The sequence below is a fragment of the Amia ocellicauda genome, chromosome 3 (assembly GCF_036373705.1).
Source record: "Amia ocellicauda isolate fAmiCal2 chromosome 3, fAmiCal2.hap1, whole genome shotgun sequence".
Taxonomy (NCBI): domain Eukaryota; kingdom Metazoa; phylum Chordata; class Actinopteri; order Amiiformes; family Amiidae; genus Amia; species Amia ocellicauda.
This window is the reverse complement of record NC_089852.1, coordinates 34,753,225-34,773,838: the sequence shown is the minus strand read 5'-3', so window position 1 is coordinate 34,773,838 and position 20,614 is coordinate 34,753,225. Positions and strand designations below refer to the sequence as shown.

Genomic DNA, 20,614 nt, shown 5'->3' with positions numbered 1-20,614 from the left:
TGCCAATCGGGACGGCAAGACCTCCCGAAGAGCAGAAACCAGAGGCCCCACACAGACAGCCCACCTCTGGCAGACCCATTGTCTGCTGCCTGGCTCAGTGTTTCTTCAGGGGGAATGCCTAGAGCCGCCACACTCCAGCAGAGGAGAAGATGACCTGCAGACTTCTCTTTGGAGGTAGGGGTTGGGTTTTCTCCTAACCCCTCAACAACTCAACTCAAATCACCATCTCTCCTTGCTTAAAACAATACAGCATTACAATTCCATCATATGTATATATTGTACAGTATAGTGTTCAAATAAAGCGCTACATTCAATTCCATGTTCATTACAATTCCATCCTATGTATATATTGTACAGCACAGTGTTCAAATAAAGAGCTACATTCAATTCCATGTTGATTTGATTCACTGCATTTCATCTGATGTGCGGCTCTTCAGCATGTTGTCATATTCGTATTTTTCTCTTGCAGAACAGTTCTACAATTGCTGTAGCTTTGGGGTATTACTAATTTCAGCTATAACAATAAGTGAGTCTTAGGAATTGTATTCAATAGAGTATCATCGCTATCTTCAGAGAAACCTGAGGCTGCAAACTTTAATTTTGACAACCAAGCAGCGAGTTTTCGTATCTGTTCCGAGCAGCTGATGTATTACAGGTAACTTTTGCACAATCAATATACTGTTACGATAAACAAGCGCCAGGCGGAGCTAGCGCCCCCGTTTAATTAATACAATCCTCACGAAAAAAACAACAACTTTAAATCACAAGAGATTAATAATAATAACATTGACCATTGCTACAGCAGTTGTTAATAAATAATACAAAAATAAGAATGTGAACTGTACCTATAGTTAGACTAGTGTTAGCCTTTCGCTATGTATTAGCTAGTCGGGGGTAATCAACTTTGTATTTAAATCTAGTCTCGAAGTTCCATATTTATAACCATGGCTCCTCCTAGATTACTTGTTGTGTCTACAGATAAAAACCTATTTGAAATGGTCCAAAAACAGAAAATTCCTCTGCTTGAACAACACAGACAGTACCAGGGCAATGTGATATATTTGTGTGCTGTGATTGGACGGAGCCACACGTTTTATTGGAACCCGGAAATAATGCAGATGTAGGCAGGGCATTGTAGTGCCGTTTAACCAATGGAGTTGCAGATACGGCTTTACGTCACAGACGGGGGATACCGCTTAACCAATGGCACGACAGCTGGAGGTTACGTCATGGACAAGATATCGCTTAACCAATGGCGTGGCAGGTGGAGCTTCACGTCGCAGACAAAGATACCGAAAAAGCGTCAACGTAGCATTTGTGTACAAGGAGGCTGATGTCAGCGTGAGCCGAGGTAAGCCGTTATAACATGCCGTTTCCTCAGACATCCGCTTCGTTGCAGATTGCGTGTTTTTATAGGACTTCCGACAGAACAACGCGTAAAGGAAAATTAAAAGATTAAACTGACACATAACACCTTTTATTGTCACACAAGATAGTACATATGAAATAATGAAAATTAATAGAAGTTGAGACCATGCATTTTCTAGACCAAAGTTTTTTCCATACCACGTCATAGAAAACAAACGTATTAATGTTGTCATTTTAATGTTTAAACCGTAATTGTGTGAATGATGTATCGGTCATTCATCATTACAAGCAGGAAAGTCAAAAAACGGGGATAAAACAGTTTGCGATATAAATACAGTGTGTAATTGCATATGCAGCCTCACTATTATTAAAAAAAATATCCCAATGAGATTGGGAATCATTTTCAGCTTCAGGTACCCGTTTGTCTTTGCAACTGTGAAACACAAACTCCAAGGCATTAAAGGGATAAATACAACACATTGAGCCAGCCCTAATAATGCTGGCTTCCCAGTTCAGGGGACTATTGAGGTTTGAGGTTGAACTAAATGGCAAAATGGTTTGTGAGTTTTGCTAGGTCTACATCTTTAGAGATCAGCAGATGGAGAATCAGATATGGATGTTTGTTTTGCAGATTACTTAAGTTTAAGTTGTACATGTACATGTGCATGTGTTAAAACATTACTAGGATGATCAAACCTAACTACAAATGCGTTTAAAATACTCTTACACTTATCAGATATTTAATTTGTTTTATCATTTGGCACACAATTTGTACCACTGCAACATAACCACAGTACTTATAAAGTACTTACAGTACTTATTGATACTAACAATGTTTTAGAAGATTATGAACAGGTGAGTTTGAATTGAGTTAACTGGAAACTGGTGTTATTTTTATTGTGTCGTGAAATATCTTAACCATTTTTGTTTTTTTAACTTTTGTTGAAATTGAACCGTCAGGGGCTTCTCTAGCAAATCAGAAATCAAAGTCAATATTTACATCTATTCTAAATAATGGTGTATAGCAAGGATTTTAAAGGGATGTAAGGGTAAGCTATATAATTTATTAAAGAAATCCATATTACATATTTGCCAAATAGGTTTTGAAAAATTATTTAAAAACGGCCAGATTAGTCTTGCAGACTCTTTCCACTGCATGATTAGTTTGCTTGCAAGCAGATTTCATACTCCTCAGTTCACCGAGATTTTGATTGCAATCAGCGTTGCAAAGAAGTTGTTCTTTGACTGTCCTACATGACACCTTAATTTTCTTAGTTTTAAAATAACAAGACTATCAATTCTTGGCACTTGCCTAATGTGTAATGTAAGGTATTAGACAATCTGCTGAATGAAAGGGGCTGTCACTGGATTTTTGTTGTCTGCACAGAGACTAATAACCTTTCTAAAATGGCCCTGAAGCCCCCTGGGCAGTTTGTGTCCTGGGATATCTGTGTAGAGTTGTCCTGATTAGTGAAAACTGACACTTACACTGTGGGATACACCTTGTAGCGGTCCCAGCGTCTGACACACAAGAACAAGGGCGGCAATTCTCCAAAAACGATGACATTTGTCTTTCGGACTAAAATTAAACATACAGGAAGTAAATAAGTAGTAACTGCAAACACACAGGATAAATAATTGCACACATAACAAACAAAATACAAGTATCCTGAAACCAGGACCACAAATGGGCAGGGGCTAACCTCCACCCAGCTCTCCATTACTAAAGCCCTTGATCCAGCTTTTGTACTTTGGGCAGCTTAGCCCCCTAGATCCAAACCATTCGAAAAATAGGGGTGACACAAAAATACCTAACATCATATAACCCCCAAATACATAATGCATAACACGCTTATAATAAAAGGTGATATTCAATTATAACCTGAATCTAAACTATAAACGAAGGAAATAACATTCCAAACAATATTAACCCCCTACCCATGTCAACAGTAAGGTGATTCAGGTTTAAGGCGTGGGCCTTGCTCCATCACACACCTAAACAAATAAAAGCTGCGAGACTGAAGGAATATAAAACAACAAATGTACCCAATTTCATACTCCGTATTACTTCTTGTTCTTTGGTGGGATGAAAGAAGTGTTCATGTTTGTGGGTTGTGCTACTACCATCTCATGTTCCTGCCTGGCCCCCTGCCACCGGGTGAAGGTAAGGCTCCTACATCCTGGCACTGTCACCCTCCAATAAAGAAGCCTTTGTGACCACTAGGCCATTTGCTCAGTCACTGATAGGTTTGCAGTGTAGCGAGGTAATCTGTAAGAGGATCTGTGAAATCGGGGAGCTAGATTGTATTTCATTGTATACAAATGTGTGTATATATATATCAAAACTGAATACAAAAATTACTCATTTGAGAGGAAAAATGTATGATAACATTAATCAGAAAATATCTGGGCTTGCACTTGATAACTGTGATTAATAGGGCCCTATTTATCATCCTAAAGTGGAAAAAGACAGCTATACTCTAGTGGTGGAATCATTACTGACTCTGCTTTTTTCTTTTGTTTTTTGTCTGTTCCTTGAATGCAATTGAGTTCTCAAATTACTAAATAAATTATAATTTATCCTGGAAAAGCTCCGTGTGCACCTCTGGGAGGGATGTTTTTACAGAACAAGTGATGATAGATGGTCATTTTGTCTGAAGAGGCATTTCATACACTGTTGAAAGTCAGTGCCTCTTAATGTGTGCCAAGCTGAAACCGAAGAATAAAAGGGGAACCGAGAAGAGAGAGGGGCAAGGCGGAAAGGCAAAGAAAACCAAAGACACCTGGGTCACTGTACCTTGATCACAGTTTAACATGACTGGCTTCATTTGAATTTCTTGAGGTGGGGAATACAAAACAAAACAAAGCTACTTGGGTGTAGCTTGATTTGATAAAATGGATAAAGTAGCATTTCATCTTCATGGCTTAGCTGGCCTTAGAATAGGGCTGATGTAACTAGGGTTGGGGGTTTGATCCCTGTCTTCCCATTCATGGCCTTTGATTGACCCACCAAGGAATGTGTGAGTAAAACTAGTGAAATACACAATGCACTTGTAAACATTAAGAAAATTATAAAAATATTAAATATGGAGACAAACGCGTGAAGCCAAAGGTCTAAAAGAAGCAGGTGCCAACTAAAGAGGCAGAAATTGCCAACACTGTGATGTGTAGTGTAGTGGAACTTTTTCCCATGTGGTATTCTCCTTTCCCTTTTGTGTTTCAGCCTTGAAGAATGAGCTGCGATGTTCCTAGACCAGCCCTGGCTTCGTGTCTCCGGAATCGGCAGTGAAGCCTTTGATCTGTCTGGGTTTGGGAGGAGCTGCTCTGAAGCGTTGTGCACTGACACTCTTCGGGTCACTACAGCCTGGAGACCCCCTCTCTTCCTTGCGTATACCCTTTAAAACAGCCTTGCGGCTCAGATGTTCAGTAGCCAGCACTTCTTTGTGTTGACTGTACTGTAAAAGACAACCGGATGTCATCTACCCTGACAGCCATCTCCTTGTCCTAACTGCTGCTGCTGTGCATTTACGCTCGGGCCTTTCGGACTGTTCCTATCATGGGCTTGTGCCCTACTTTCTGTAATCTCTCTCGCAAGGTCAAGTTTTTGATTGTGCTGCTGCTCTGTGTGACTCTGCTGACCTGGATCACCACTCTAAACAACTTCAGCGACATTGTCCGCGATGCGCATGAATTGCCGAAACTCCGGGATAGGCAACAGGAGGCACATGATGTCATCAAGGGGGGAATCGGGACCTCTGAGGGGGCCAGGCCAAAGGCAATCCAGCTGGCTCCCTTCTCTCCATCCCCGACCCCTCTGCAGCCCTGTCCACAACAATCCCCACTGCTCCGTATGTGCTCTTTTGTTCTGTCTTAGCTTTTCACCTGGAGCTATTATTGCACACTATGCAGAATCTTGTGTGGGGGGAAAAGAGCTCCTTTATAAATGTTATGAAAAAATCTACTGAGGAATGAAATTTGGCTACTCAGTTGAATTGGTGTTCCACACTGACCCATGGATGCAGGAAGTGATGCGTGCTGTGTATGACTCTTGTGTTTTTGCATGTTTGTCTGTGGGCAGGGGGAGCATTGGCGCTGTCGTTCAAACCCTCTCTGACGCTGGCCGAGGTGGAGCAGGAGAACAGGCAGGTGTCGGAGGGGCAGTACCGGCCGCTGGGCTGCGAGGCTCGGCAGAGCGTGGCCGTCCTCATCCCCCACCGCAACCGCGAGAAGCACCTGCTCTACCTGCTGCACCACCTGCACCCCTTCCTGCAGAGGCAGCAGCTCCACTACGCCATCTACGTCATCCACCAGGTATGGCATCTTGTCCACACCAGAGCTACCCCCCCCCAGGGCCCTACAGCACTTGTTATGATGGGGTTATAAAACCTGCAGGTCTGCTGAAATGTCATTGAAAGCAGTGAACATTAGAAAATGCTTTTTTTTATTTTTATGTATGCTTTATTTGTCTAATAGTTAGCGAGGTGCGTCTAGCCTTTTGTTTATTTTGTTAAGAGGTCTGTGCTAAGGTTTGTTGTCCCGTTGACCCGAGAATGTTTGATTGTTTGACCAGCTACCCCAGCGCTTTGTTGTTGTCTGAAGTTGTCATCTGTGCTTTTGTGGAAGGCGGGGAATGTGACCTTTAACCGAGCCAAGCTGCTGAATGTGGGTTACCTGGAGGCCCTGAAGGACTATGACTGGCAGTGCTTCATCTTCCATGATGTGGACCTGGTCCCGGAGAATGACCGCAACCTGTACCGGTGTGACAGCCAGCCCAGGCACCTGGTGGTGGGGAGGAATGCCACAGGGTACAGGTGAGGGTGGAGGAGTCCGGGGCTGCTCTGGGAACGGGGGCACAGCAGGTTTGAAATTATAAATGGAGTCTGTGTGGCACTGCGAACACAATGGCAAAAACACTGAAAATAATGTTTGATTTAAAGTTTTATTGAGTCAGTTAATATATGCTACTATAAGACTAAGACTTTTTTTTACCATTTGAAACAGTTTACTTTTTCCAGCAGCACGTTAATGATTCCCTTCCTTACTATTATCATTGTTGTAAAATGTTGCAACCTTCCATTTGCTCTGAACAACCAATCAGAATCTCCGATACAGACACTGGAGAATTGCATTAGAAACTACAGTGCCGAGTGTAGTGAGAACATGACAATGGATGGCGTTGTTCTGGTTTGTCTCCCAGGTTGCGCTACAAAGGCTATTTTGGAGGGGTGACGGCCATGAGCAAGGAACAGTTCTTCAGAGTGAACGGTTTCTCGAACACGTACTGGGGCTGGGGAGGCGAGGACGACGACCTGCGCATCCGGTGAGCTAAAGCCCAGAGACGTGTGTCTGGAAGATGACTGCCGCTTTTGGGTTCCTTGTTGTGCCCTGAGGTCACAGGTTACAGATGAGGGAGGAAGGAACAGTGTCCAGGGTGAACTGTCCTGAAGAGGCAGGGCTGTCTTTTACAGTCCAACTTCTGTGCACCAGGTGCTTGGTGTGTCCCGAAGTGCTTCAGAGAGGGAATGCTGTGAAAGTGCTTGGCTTGTCCTCTCCCTGTTCCAGACGCTTAAGGGACTGTAATGTCGCAATGCAGCCACCTTTGACTTTCATGGGAAAGGTGAAGCTAGGAAAAGGAAATGTTTAACTAGTGTTATTTGGAAATCCTGAGCGAAACTAAAAACAGGGAGCGACTCGTTTGTTGTTTGCAGGAGGTGTTACAGTTTACAGATCACTGATTACTGACCCCAAACATTTACACTCCAGATCCTCCTGCTGTTGATCTTTTAGACACAATTGCAAAAGGCTGACCCTGTTAAAGATGTCACCTGATCTATATGCTGTCTGTTGCCCTTACCTGAAAGTCACCATATCCTGTTGATATTCCTTTCCCTCTGGAGTAGAAAGTCGTGTTGTTGTGACTCGGAGGAGGTTGAGATAATTACCTGTTTATGAACGCGAATTAAGAAGGAATTGATTGTCTTGTCGTTTCCCGTTCCATGTGCAAATATCCCTTTCCCTCAGGGTTGAGCTGCAGAAGTTTAAGATTGTGCGACCGCCTCCTGAAGTGGCGCGCTACACCATGATCTTCCACACCAGGGACAACGGCAACGAAGTGAACAAAGACCGGTGAGTGAGTACTACAGGGCAGAGAGGGCCCAGGGTGCACTGGGGGAGGTGTAGACCACCACTGGACAAGTATAGGACCAGTACACCCTGTGGACATGGCGGCCTGTGATTGCTCACTCTTTTTTCTGTTGCTCTTGCCTTTCGCTCCGGTGGGCGGTGGGGCCTCCTTCCCGGTCGGGATCCCAGCATGCGTCTGCTGAGCCGTACGCCACGCGTCTGGAAGAGGGACGGCCTGAGCTCCTGCCTGTACAAGACGCTGACAGTGGAGAGGCCAGCCCTGTACATCAACATCACCGTGGACCTCGGCCGCCCGCAGCACTAGCCCTGAGGACAGCCCCCTGGCTCCCAATACAGATTGCTCTCCTGCGCTGGGAGGAGGTGGCAAGCCAGGGCACACTCGGACTCGGAGCCAGCCATGCCCAGGGGAGCGAACACTGCCCGGTCCTGTGATAGAGACGGGCCTGCCCTGCTGTGGACACTCGCCCCAAATCCCACAATCTGAGGAGGGGCAGGACTTTTCATAGTGAGTACCCTCCTCTGCCTGGCTATACTGAACTGTCTTCAGAGTCTTTTTATTATTAATTATTTTCGTTTGATGGTTCTGAACCCAGACCACAAGCCACTTATAGCAGTTAAGATTGTATAATGCTGTCCCCATTACACACTTAAGTGCAATTATGAGGTGCATGTTTGGGAGATTGATACGGTGGGTGCAAAACTACCAGGGCAGATGTTTTTTTTCCCCATAGCCAAAGCTGTTGTTGTGGTCTTCATCATTTTTTATTCTTATTGATATATTTTCATTCACATGCCTACAATAAACTGTCCTTGCTAAGCTGCATTTTAATTAATGCCTATAGAAAACTGACAAGTGCTGTTATGGCAGTTAGAATGTGTTCTCTGATGTGATCTGTAACCTTGCCAGCATCAGGATATATGTTATAGATGTTATTCCAGCTATTGGATTTGTTTTTATGCAAATTAAGTTCCTGGTAAACATGTTTGCGAAATATGAGATTGTGAGCTTGAGGGGGGAAAAATGAAATTTTACTGTAGCTGTTTTTTGAATGTAATTAGTTAAGTTGTGACTCACAGTTCTACTTCCTACTGTGACATTGTGTATAGACATGGTCTGTGTGACTGACTTTCCTCACTCCTTTATAAAAATGGCAAGTAAAGTTGTTGTTCCCCCCCCCCTTCCCTACTGTGTTTCTAGTTGCTTCTTCTCATACTCATCCTCCTACAGCTGTGATTTCATATATTATTTTATTAATACAAGAATTTACAGTTCTGAACATCTCCTCCGCATTTTTGGATTTGATTCTCTGAAAGTTGGCTTGGATGTAAAATGCATGACAGACATTTAATATAACTGCAGTTTTGCAACATCTTTCAATCTGAAGGACAGACAACTACTGTAGTTTGTTGTGCTGTGGCTCCACCTTGTGGAGTTTAAGAATCTTGCACCTAATATAATTAATTAATCGCAGGTAATTAATGACTTGTATGTGCTGTCAGGATACAAGATAAATTTAACCAAATCAGAAATAAATCCCATGTTAGAATAATTAAAGATGGATATATATATATATATATATATATGCAAATACAATTTAAGTACCTTCTACACATTTGTTCAACTCGCTGAGATTTGTATCCTTGAAAGGGAAGACAAGTCTGTCCTGTAGGTGCAGAATAATTCAGGCTGTGGAACTGCTCCACAGCCTGGCAAAACAATTCACACACACAACCACAAGCGAATTCCCTGGGGCTGCAGGCTGGGATGGTGCCCAGCACTCCATTCCTACAGAAGATTGTGCCATTCAATTTGGTTTTACGCTTACATTTAATGTGGCTATAAATGTCAACACGGGAGTCGTAGTCTACCAACTTGTTCCTGGCATTCACAAACTTATAAACACAGGGACAGATACACTACTGGTCAAAAGTTTTAGAACACCTCAATTTGTCCAGTTTTTATTTAAATGTATGCAGTTTAATGTCTCACTGTACTCTAATTAAAGCATATAGAACAAATAAACAATTGGAGATAAACAAAACTATTCCATGATTTCTTTAATAAAATTTAACTGCTTAATCTGACAAACCCCTCTGGTACCCTTAAAAGGGCACCAAATCCGTGCGGTTCTCTTTAATCCCATGTGTACTCTACACTGTTGTGGTGTTTGCCAAGTGTTTGGTATCCCCTGAAAGCTGAGACTCTTGGCTTTCTAACGATGTGAAGCAGTCTCTGATGTGGTTTTTATACCCCTCTGCATTCTGAAATGGGGATACTTGGTAGGAAAAAAAATCTCAGAAAATATTGACAATTATGACATTCTGGAACCAGGCAGTCTACTAATCAAAACAAGACCATCCACGTTTTGGCAGAAGCAACACACACTCGTAGAGAGCTCAAAATATCAAGATGGAAAACTGTTTACAGTGTACTAATACACAACGATTTTACATAACTGTTTGATAGAACATCAAATAATATATACTGGATTAATCAAAACAAGCTTATTTCCAATTGAAACTGAGTGATCTGTGACTGTCTGAATGAGACCCCCCACCCCAGCAGACTGCGCGTTTACCCCCCGGGCTCTGAATGACGGTGGGTGACACGGACACTGTAAATTGCATGTGTTTGAGAATGAAACGCGCTGGCAGCCAAGAGAATAAGCTTTCAAACGATGTGTGCAATGTAGGAATACAGTGTGATTTCTATGCACAGGAGCTGTGCGTAACACTGCCAAATAATGCTGAAGAGGGTGTAGTAACACAGTATATAACTGTCTTTTACAAAACAGGGAGGACATAAAGAGCTGGTGTCAACCTTCTAGCTCTTCAATCATTTCATCTTTCCCACCGTGCTCTGGCTGTATGAGTTTTGCTTAACCTGAGGTTATCTTGTGGTCAGAAGCAGGAGTGACCCATATACAGTGACAGGGACCTGAATAGTGACACCGGAGCACTGCCCGTATGGGAGACGGAGTGTTTACTGATCCTGCGTTTCTTTTGTTTTACATATGATTTCTGTAGTGAGACTATAAAAAGTAGCCTATTTACTGTAGAGACTGGTTGGTCTCTTTATCTCTCTCTCTCTCTCTCATATATATACACACACACACACACTTATGTTCATTCAGATCTCTTCTTTCCTGTTGTCATCACTACTATATAGGATTCAGTAGAATTGTTCCACTTTTCTGATAATTGCATGTTTTTGATTGTTGTGCCATTATAATTTTTCGGGGAAATGATTCCTTCATATTCCCAATGCTTTCTATAATTAGGTTATTCATCTTTCTTACATATTCAGGTAAACATTTCTTTATTGTTTTGTACAGCTCAGTGTAATTAACATTTGATTTGGGGACTTAACTATTATTTTCTTAATGAGTTCTCTTGTTTCTTGAGAGTGTCAGTTCCTCCAAAACTCACTTGTAATTACCATTATTCTGTGGTTGCTTCTAGTATTGAATCAGGTTTGCAATCACATCATCATGTAAGTTTGAAAACAAAAAAACCTTTAAAAAATAAGTATACCCTCCCACACATAGTGCTTTGCCAATGTGTGTTTATTGTCAAAATGTAAAGGTCACCCACTTAGCTACAGGCAGTGAAACAGCTAGGCTGAAAAGTGGACAAAGTGATTAAAGAGTTAGATTGGAGACCGGTGACATTAATGCTATTGATTTGTCTGCTTAAAAAGATAAACATTTTGATAACTGGGCAAAGCAACTCCAGGCCCTGAGGCAGATGTACGGTCACAAATATTAGGCCATGTATATATATTAAAAAAAAAAAAAAAAAAAAAAAAGGTTTTCTAAATGTTCTGATTTTCTCACAGGCTGTACCTTTATTATTTCACTGAGCCCATGACTGCAGATTACATCTTTCTGACTGAACCTAATAGAAGCACATCAGGATTTGGAAAATAGTTTGTATTAGCAGGCTGTGCAGCAAAAATCTAACATGCTTTCCGTCTGTGCAAATCAACACCTATACATTGTTACAATAAAAATATCAAATGGTACAAATCAAAGGCACAGCGGTTTCACACAAAAAAAAGTTTCCATTAATGAAAATAAATAACCTTCATCCATTTTCGACTTCTTATTACTGTACATTAGCTTACCAATAAGAGGTGCTCAAGAAATAGTCAACCAATACAATCATGTCGACAGCAGTTCTTCAAGGATAAAAACCTTATTATATGACACACACCACTCAAAAGCGCATCTCTCAGTATGGTTGTTGTAACGGTACTCCCTCCTAACAGGCTAGACCAAGTTGGTAGGTTTTTAGACTACACTGTATGGCTTTTTTTTTTTTTATCAACATGTTTTTCTAAATAGTAACATCAAATTAAGCTGTAACTAAATTAAAAATCTAAATTTTAATTTTTAAGGACACTAAAATGTCAAGTGCCACTAAAATGCCCATTTTTAGGCAGTGTACCTTAACAAACATTGTCTGAAGAGCCAAGAGGAGGCTACACCATCCAGCCTTCATATGCAAAACCATTATGTAAAATGTTTAGGTAACAACAATAGCATTTGGTTTTTCAAACTTTCAGAACTGGATCATTATGTAATGGCAGGAAACATTTGAGAATAAGAGCAATAAAATATATTCTCTGACACATTTGAACAGTTGATCGTTTCACAGATCGCTCGGCTTCCTTCCTCCCAGGAACAAAACTATCCATCCTCCATACAAGCTGCTGCATGAAGCAACGGACTCACTCCAGAGACCCGAGAGGGGCTCATCTCTTGTACTTCAACGTTGAACACACGAGTCAGCTTTTCACTTGATTCGCGCATTAGTTGCGTTCTTTTTCAAAGGTTCACATTTTAAACTGTGTAGTGAAGTAACTGTGGGCCTGCTTTCAGTTGCATCCTTAACTCGGACGGAGAGGGGCTCCTCAACCCTCTCCTCCTTCTGCAGCTGCCCCCTCCACCGCCTCTCCTCGCCTGTGGCCGCACCCCTCAGCTCGCGGTGCCGTTTCCCTCCGGCGACGTGGAGGGGCCCATCCCGATGTCCACCGTAACATTGGTATAAAGGTGCAGCAGCCGTCTGGAAATTAAGTTATACTCCAAAGAGTTCATACCATCTTCTGTCCATTGTTTTGGTGATTTTACCAGCATGTCAAACCTGTGATAGAGTGAAGATGTTAGACACGCAGAAAAACGACCTGGATCTCGCACTCCTGTTGATCACAGATGACTATATTTGCCTGTAACATTTGCATACCTATCATTATAATTTCCATTAAACATGAGAAGGGCCCGACACCATCTTGTTCCTGTAATTTAAGAATGCTACACTGAAAACAAAGTGCTCTGTGGCAAGGAGAGCTCTCCAACCACAAACCAACGCTGGCCTTTATACACACCTTGTGCTGAAAAGATCAAGTGACCGTGAAGCTAGAGGTCAGGGAGTGTGTATTGTTTGCTGAACTTCAAAAAGGGTAAACCCCACTCCCTCAGGGCCACTTTACAGATGACCGTGTTTTTTGTATTGCTCCCTGTGTGTGTGTGTGTGTGTGTGTATGTATTTGTTTTTACCGTTTTTTGTTTTCCGCATTTCCTTTATCCTGCTGATGAACGACCATTTTGTAGCGTCCGATATGTAGTGGCACCCTGACCATTTTCAATCCGGCATACCTCACCCTGCGAAAAGAATAAAGAAATAAGATGAGAAAAGGCCACCATTCGCTCCATTAAATAGTAAAGTGCAATTGTTGATGCAAAACACTGTCCTATCGGTTGAAAATGAGTACAAGCCTTCACCACAGAGACACTGATGTCTGTTAAAGTAGATCAGGTTTAATTGTTAGGACTAAGAAGGATACTCAAATCAGTGTGCCTGGTAGATTTGTCAGGAATAACAGAGGAACAACAAAAGCAGAGATACATGCTTATCTAATGAAATATTAAATAATCTGTAAGACAAACGTTTAAAAACTGCAAAAAAAAAAAGAACCCACACAGAATTCATAAAACTCATTAATAAATGTGAAGTGCATTTAGAATTTGTCTTAATCTACAGCTTCTCCAGACAGATGCTTTCTGAGCATGCTTTTGTGTACCTGTATGCAATGTCATCATCCTCGCCTCCCCAGCCCCAGTAGGTATTTGGAAAACCATTTATCTTCATGTACTGCTCAGGGGTCATCGCTGACACCCCTCCAAAGTATGACCAGTAAGGCAGTCTGTAACACAAACAGGAGCGGGTGAATCCTGGCCTGCAGAGGTAGGCATCGGAATAGGTTTTTTTCTTCAGGTTCTCAGCAAAGCTCAGGATCAACGACAGATTGTTTTTCAACCATGCACCCCTCCAGGGATGTGAATGGCATGGAGATGTACTTTCCAGTGTAAAACTCAACAGAACTGCCCCCCCACCTCAGTGCAGGTTGTTAGGCGTCCCTGCTCACACAGCCACTGACTAGCTCGTCGAAGCAGGCAGAAATAAGTGGCAATTAAATTTACTTTCAAACCAGCAAATATAAATGGTGGTAATTCTTAAAAACCTGTGTGGCCTTTCGAGTGACTAGCCGGTCAATCAAGTTTCTGATCCCCGGTGCGTACATTCCTTAGTGTAGGGCTGGGCACAGGTGCAAGAGATGTTAATGAGTAATTGGGGCTTGAACTATACAAAGTTTAAAGAGTAACCACTATGACTTTTCTCTCTAAGATCATAGCAGTGTACAGTCCTTTTATCCATATCATACAGGAAATCCAAACAGTACATCACTACTAGTGCTACTGTATTAAACTGCAATCCTCACTCCTAGGAGAGATGAGTACTTCTTTTTTAAACCCACTAAGATTTCAGAAGATCATAGCTTTCCTTTTTTTCTCTCCTCTGGTTTGTTCTTTCAGATAAAACAAAACAATATTTACCAGTTGCTATTTGATAATATTATAACCCCTGGAGCACTGAACGAGGCCCGCCCTGCTCTCCCTCACACCCAGCCCGTCTCACAAGAAGAGCACGGGCAAAAAAAGCTGTTTATGAACAACAACAAAGAATCCCCTACGGTATTGACAGCAAATACAAAAACTGAATGCTGTGAATGGTGCATTGTCTGCATTGTCCTCTTGGCAGATGCTCACTTCTCTTGGTATCTTGGTGTCCGAGGCGCACGCGTGTCATTTCTCACTCCAGCATGCAATGATACAGCAACCTGTATCAACTCGCTGTACTGCGAGTGTGGGTGACACGGGCTGCTTTATCCAAGTCTGCTGGGAAATCTCCCTCTACAGCAGGCTGACAGGCAGTTGCAGTGGACACAGTAAACAACAGGTGTCACGAGTGCGGCGTTAAACAAATATCAGGGCTGAGCTTTCAGACATACTGGGGCCTTTTTCACAAATAAGCCACTTAACGGATAGAGCTGGCCGGGAATGGTGGCGGGGCAAAATGTAGGCCTGCGATACCTGTAGTCGAACTTATTGATGGCGCTGGAGAAGTGCTTGGGGTACGTGTCGTCACAGACGTACAGGTTGTAGTCGTTCTCGGGGATGAGGTCGACGTCGTGCAGGAAAAGGCAGTCCCAGTCCTCGTCCCTCAGTGCCTCCCTCACCCCCACGTTCAGCAGCTTCGCCCTGTTGAAGATCTGGTCTCCCGCCTGGGGAGGGGGCGGTCGGAAAGGGAAGACACACGATTAGGACACACGAGGAACCCCCCCAGCGGGACAGCTCCGGAGGGGACACACGGGACGGGCAGTACCTGGTGGATGACATAGATGCGGTAGTGTAGCTGCTGCCTCTGCAGGAAAGGGTGCAGGTGGTAGAGCAGGTGGCGCAGGTGAGTCTCGCGGTTGCGGTGGGGGATGATGATCGCCGTCTTGTAGCGGGCCTCGCAGTGGGGGGGGGTGTACAGCCCTCCCCACGTCACGAGGGGGTTCTTCTTCGCGATGCCCTTCAGCAGGGGCACCCTCTGGAAACTCACACGCACCGGCCCCACTGCCCGACACACGAGAGAGATGAGTACGACAGGGAACCTCAGTCGACATGAATGGTTGCTCATGAGTCCCTCCCTACACCCCCACCCTCCCACACAGGCCAGCTCAACAGGTTCCGCCAGCTTCTACCGACAACATTCACATTACAACACTTCTACACAAACAGGCCCTCCAGCTCGTGCGTTTGTTCCCAGCTCCCCGTGCTCTTGCTAGCTTGTCATTACTGTGATTATAGTCTAAACACACACCTTTCCTAGTAATGATTGTTTTAGAAACACACTGCCCTGCTTTCCCAATACAAAGTACAGAGGTCACACAAGACAAGTCCATCAGTAAAACAAGAATCAACTGCATTATGGGTTTCTATGTACAGAATAATCAATATACAGGCCTATTCATGGTCTCATAAGGCGTAAGCACACGTTGTGAAGGAGCTTAGTCGTATGGGTACTTACCAAGCAAGGGGGACTTGGGAGGGCAGAGGCGCTGCTGCTCCTTCTCCATGGGGGTGAAGAAACTCAGGTTGGTGTAAACATCTCTGGCTTTGGAATAATCCCAGTTGCCCCCGGCGCCGCCAGAGAAAAGCCTGAAGGAAAGGCTCGACCCGCGGCGGTACATCATCACCATGAAGAACAGCTGGAGCAAGGCCAGCATGACTAAAAAGCATGGTTTTTCTAGTACCCTGGTCAGGCTCATACTTTACTCTAGAAATAAATGCCCCCAAAAATAAAATAATGTAGTAGTACTCTGGATTATTTCAAAGGCCAAATGTAATGGCTTAATAGTTTAATATAAATCTTGTGCTTCACATGTCATATGCTGTCTGTGTCCAGTGTGCTGCAGGGAGGTGGATTGCTCTCTGTCCCCATCCCCTTCTCCGGTGGCGGGGCCATCAGAGCTCATGCTTACCCAGAGCAGTGCATCATGGGGGTCAGGGGAGATCCATCCGGGGCAACATTCATGAAACGGGGAAAGGGTCCACTTGCTCTTCAGATGAACCCGAGCACCTCATAAACCGAGGGATGTCCTCCAGTGCACATCTCTGCATAGATCCTTCACGCTGTCCATGCTGCTGCTTTGTCCCCTGCCAGACACCGAGCCGAGGGACGAGCCGTCAAGTCATGGCTTTGGGTTTCCCAGCAACGCAAAACCTGTAAATAGAGCGCTGTTGATTATTAAGCTCCCACGGCACATTCACACAAACTCACCGGGAGGAAAACATGTTCTAGAGCTATCTGCCTGTTTGTCAGGTAATTCAATCACAGACAGGTAAAGGGACACATTAACTTGAAAATTAAACTGAAGCAAAATGTTTCGATCTTCTGACAGTTAGGAGCAGAAAGAAAATGAACATGCCTCATTAACTAGAAACTAAAACAAATGAAAATGGATCCTCTTAAAAAAGACTGTTCAATCTTCTCAGAAATGTCTTTCCATCCATACAGAAACTAATATGTATATATTCTGAAAGTTGACATGCAATGATTCTTTGCAATACAAGGTGACTACTTGGGTCTTCTCCATATGAGAGAGATGGAAAGAGATTTGTTCTTAATTTAGGTCAGTCACATGCACATCCAGCATCAAGGACCTCATTTTAACAGCCCAAGATAGACAGGCAGGGGAGCCGGCAGGCAGGATGTACTGAGTTGTCTTCCTTTCAACTGAAAACATCTTTCTGCAGTTAAAGAAGAACCACAAGAAATTACATTTTCCATTGCACTTTACAATACAAAAAAATAGAATTTAAGAAAGGAAGCAGACAAACTTTACTAAGGAGTAATCAGTAAAGACAAAAGGACAATAAATATCTGTATGCATTTCTCATACATTTGTGGGGCCTTCAAACTGCACCTACTGGGAGTCAGGGACTAGCCAAATCCCAGTGTGATGCCTCCCGAGCCTTCTTTTCTAAAATGATCAAATCTTTGTATTAAATAATGAAGCTGCAGCATTTGCAAACAGGAAAGACTTTCTAAACGGTCTCTAAACTGTCCCCATACCACAAACACCATGACTTCCTTTATCTCCTCAGCCCAGGAGGCAGCTAAACCACTTGCCAACTATAAAAAACAGCCTTCAGTTACAGGAAAACTGGTATAGGCTCTACTGGTAAGATGAGCGCTACTACTTTCACAAAAGACATCTGCATGATTTCCCTATTCCAAGTTCAAATTAAAAGTAATGTACCAAACACTATATACATACATGTTTTTCCCTATCCATTTAATAAAATATAAAACCACCTTCAACACAGAGAGAGCACACAGTGAACCGTTTTCTGTGCTCTATTGACACACTTTATGAACACCACAAGGCCCGGTCATTAAAGGTGCTGTTTACGCAGGATTAATCAATCTCTGCAGTGCTGTGTCTTCAGTCTAAAAGGTCCTCCCTGTTGTCCACTCACTGGCATGATGAGTTTTATCATCACATTTGAGAATTGATTCTTTGCTACAATGTTGGATCAGTTAGTACTCCAGTCTGTGGTTGTTGGTTTATTCTAGACTGAAGGCTGAGGAACACCTATTGAAGCCACAGAAGTCCAGTGTTTTGCCATCGAGCTCCTGCCCCTCCACCTCCCCCCGCTGTTTTCACACGGTGACCTCCATGTGCCTTGCTCCTGTCTGCAAGGGTATTGCACACTCACCTTGGAAAGCAAGACTCCCTGCACTGATTGTTTCAAAGGGCCATTTCCCCTTTCCTTTGGATTGTTTGATGAAGTGTGTTCCTCTTGCATTAACGTATATGCACTGTGGGTCCTTTATATTCGCCTACTGTAGACCCTGTAAAGTGGCACTACAACTCCAGTGTTCAATAAAGAAGTAGATAAATACATATTCTATTTACTTTTAAATTAATTTAGAGTATTCAGATACAAAAAACAACAACAACTGACTGTATAGCAGCTAGCAACATGTTGCCACTTTTTGAGATGACACACAAGTGCAGTAAACCAGCTAACTTAAATAGTGTATACATTTCAAATGACTTGTATTGGACTAGATCACCGACTTCAGCCCAAAGAAAGAGACCAACTCCCCTCTGGGGCCGATTGGCTAGGAAAGAGGAGAACTGCCGTTAAAACCAGTGCAGGACACTGGGCTGGACTTCCTCTCCAGCACATCTGGATCCAGTGACTAACCCCCCAAACAATGTCACATCTGCGTTTTGGGCGGCGGTGAAAACTTGACGACTGCACACTGGATCTGCTAAGCAGCAGCACAAATAACGCAACCGGGCGTCTGGTCGCAGAGCCGTCACTGCGCGTTGGGTTCACTTTCCCAGATGAACCGCCTGCAACAAAGTGTCCGCTCACCCGCACAGAGCTGCCCCCGCCAGTCACGCCCGCGTCGCGGCTCTGGAACCGGGGACCGGCGACACAGCACAGCTACAGCCCTGCGTCGGCGACTCCACGGCGGCGTTGCGCACGAATCGCAGCCCGCTGGGTGAGCAGCCGCTTCCCCCGGTTCCTCAGTAAGTCCCACCCCCGAGCACACGCCCACAGGCCCGCGGAGCGACGCGCACAGCGGCGGCGGCTCCGGTGTGAGTCCATCCGTATCAGCTGGCAGTGTTCATCCCAGATATTTCCCAGTATTAGTGCTATTATTATTATTATTATTATTATTATTGATAGTATTGGTATTATTTATACAACTAACTTGGCATAACTTATGCTTAAGAACAACTATTACATGTATATAGTATTATGAATACGCCTACAGCACTCACAACTTACTCGGACCGGTTTAATTCAGCGTTAGCATCAGTTCCCGCACGACTTCCACGCAAGAATAAACCCACATCCACCCGCGGAGGCAGCACACTGTCAGTGGTCTCTGCTGCCCTCTGCCGGCGACAGTTATACCCTGCAGCGGGTTTCAGTTTCTATTACAAAGCAACAGCTCTGCCTGTGTCAAATAAAACACAGGACGGAGCTCATCACTAATATATATATATATATATACACACTAGGCATACTCAAGTATACTTAAATGTACTTATTTTTCATGCTGAAATCGCCTGCTTTGAAGCTAGTGAGTGAATGAGTAAAGTCTTTGTGTCTCTCCTTGTTACAGTCATGTGGAGGTTAATTCAATCCACCAGGCCTGCTATGATAAAGGGCCCTGTGTGATTAGTCTTCTGTTTCTCCCAATTGGACAGTTTAAAATTGTATTCTCCTCGCTGGCAGCAATGTTCAATTATTCAGTTGAAAAGCCAAGATCAAATTATCCCAAGAACAAGGGACAATCACTTTCTAAAGGTTACGTTCATCACAGACCGATATCCCCTGCCGGTGTGTTTCCCTTCTGTGTCCTTTGCTTCAGGTTTGTCTGCCATGACGCTTGTATACATTTTTCCCAGGGCAGTTTGTTTCTGCTTTTCTTTTTAAAGGCTTACAGTCCTGTAATATAAGGTAATATTATGGATGAATAGTAGTGCCTTTTTGTTTCACGTGTTGGTCAGAGAATGTTGTTGTTGTGTGCGTTAGCCAAGATCACACAAGAAAACAACATGTTTTCAAACCAGACTGTAAATCAATGGCTGGGACTGATTTAATGGTTGATAAACTGTTTTATATGCAACCGATACATGTTTTTGCTCCGTTGAAGCCCCCCAGTGCATCAGTCAGGCAGGGCTCCCATCAGAGTCTCTTCTAGCACCATGAGAATAACGGTTCATTGTTACCATTTCAATGCCAGTGGCAGAAGTACTGCTCTGAATGGCGTAAATGTTATCTGAGTTCTTTGCTGTGCAGCTCTAGTCCAGAGAAAGATGTTTAAATAATGTGTTTTGAGGCCGCAAAGAGCTGTTGCTCCTCTGTCAGCAGTGTCTCATGCAGTGTTGGGCTGTATACATGTGTTAGACACAAAGGAAATTCAAATAAATTACTGTGAATGCCAGAATAGTGCCTGCCTTTGTACACAGTATAAGGGAACTACAGAACAGCAATTCAGTTTCTACACAGAATCCAATAAGCACAAATGTGCTCCAAGGATGAGTAAATTGAATGAAACAAACTGGATTTTAAGTTTTTTAATCAGTGGAAGTCTCCCTCATGAAGGATACATCTCTGTAATGGAGTTCGATGCTACAGCAGGATCAAGCTGTGCATGTTTGTGTTACCTGGCAATAAGAGAA

At 43.4% G+C, this 20,614-nt stretch overlaps 2 protein-coding genes across 6 annotated transcripts; one reads left to right on the top strand and one right to left on the bottom strand.

Annotated features, from left to right (window-relative positions):
* The first annotated feature begins 1,256 nt into the window (after nucleotides 1-1,256).
* On the top strand, nucleotides 1,257-8,694 carry b4galt4 (UDP-Gal:betaGlcNAc beta 1,4- galactosyltransferase, polypeptide 4). Its single transcript, XM_066699140.1, has 7 exons — nucleotides 1,257-1,351; nucleotides 4,592-5,216; nucleotides 5,447-5,679; nucleotides 5,992-6,179; nucleotides 6,566-6,688; nucleotides 7,390-7,494; nucleotides 7,681-8,694. Exons 2-7 carry the CDS (start codon nucleotides 4,925-4,927, stop codon nucleotides 7,814-7,816), a joined length of 1,077 nt encoding a protein of 358 aa, XP_066555237.1. The 5' UTR covers nucleotides 1,257-1,351; nucleotides 4,592-4,924; the 3' UTR covers nucleotides 7,817-8,694.
* Nucleotides 8,695-10,814: 2,120 nt separating this feature from the next.
* On the bottom strand, nucleotides 10,815-19,230 carry LOC136746562 (beta-1,4-galactosyltransferase 3). 5 transcript variants are annotated; one of them, XM_066699145.1, is made up of 8 exons: nucleotides 18,792-19,139; nucleotides 16,382-16,623; nucleotides 15,928-16,070; nucleotides 15,238-15,473; nucleotides 14,946-15,136; nucleotides 13,595-13,717; nucleotides 13,071-13,175; nucleotides 10,815-12,657 (listed from the first exon to the last, which is right to left on the bottom strand). In XM_066699145.1, the coding sequence occupies exons 2-8, from the start codon at nucleotides 16,432-16,434 to the stop codon at nucleotides 12,492-12,494; spliced, it is 1,017 nt and encodes a 338-aa protein (XP_066555242.1). In that variant the 5' UTR covers nucleotides 16,435-16,623; nucleotides 18,792-19,139; the 3' UTR covers nucleotides 10,815-12,491. The 5 variants fall into 5 exon arrangements, with proteins under 5 accessions (XP_066555242.1, XP_066555243.1, XP_066555240.1 ...); XM_066699146.1 differs by having other exon boundaries at nucleotides 15,928-16,058; XM_066699143.1 differs by lacking the exon at nucleotides 18,792-19,139 and adding an exon at nucleotides 19,212-19,230 and having other exon boundaries at nucleotides 15,928-16,623.
* Between the last annotated feature and the right edge of the window lie 1,384 nt (nucleotides 19,231-20,614).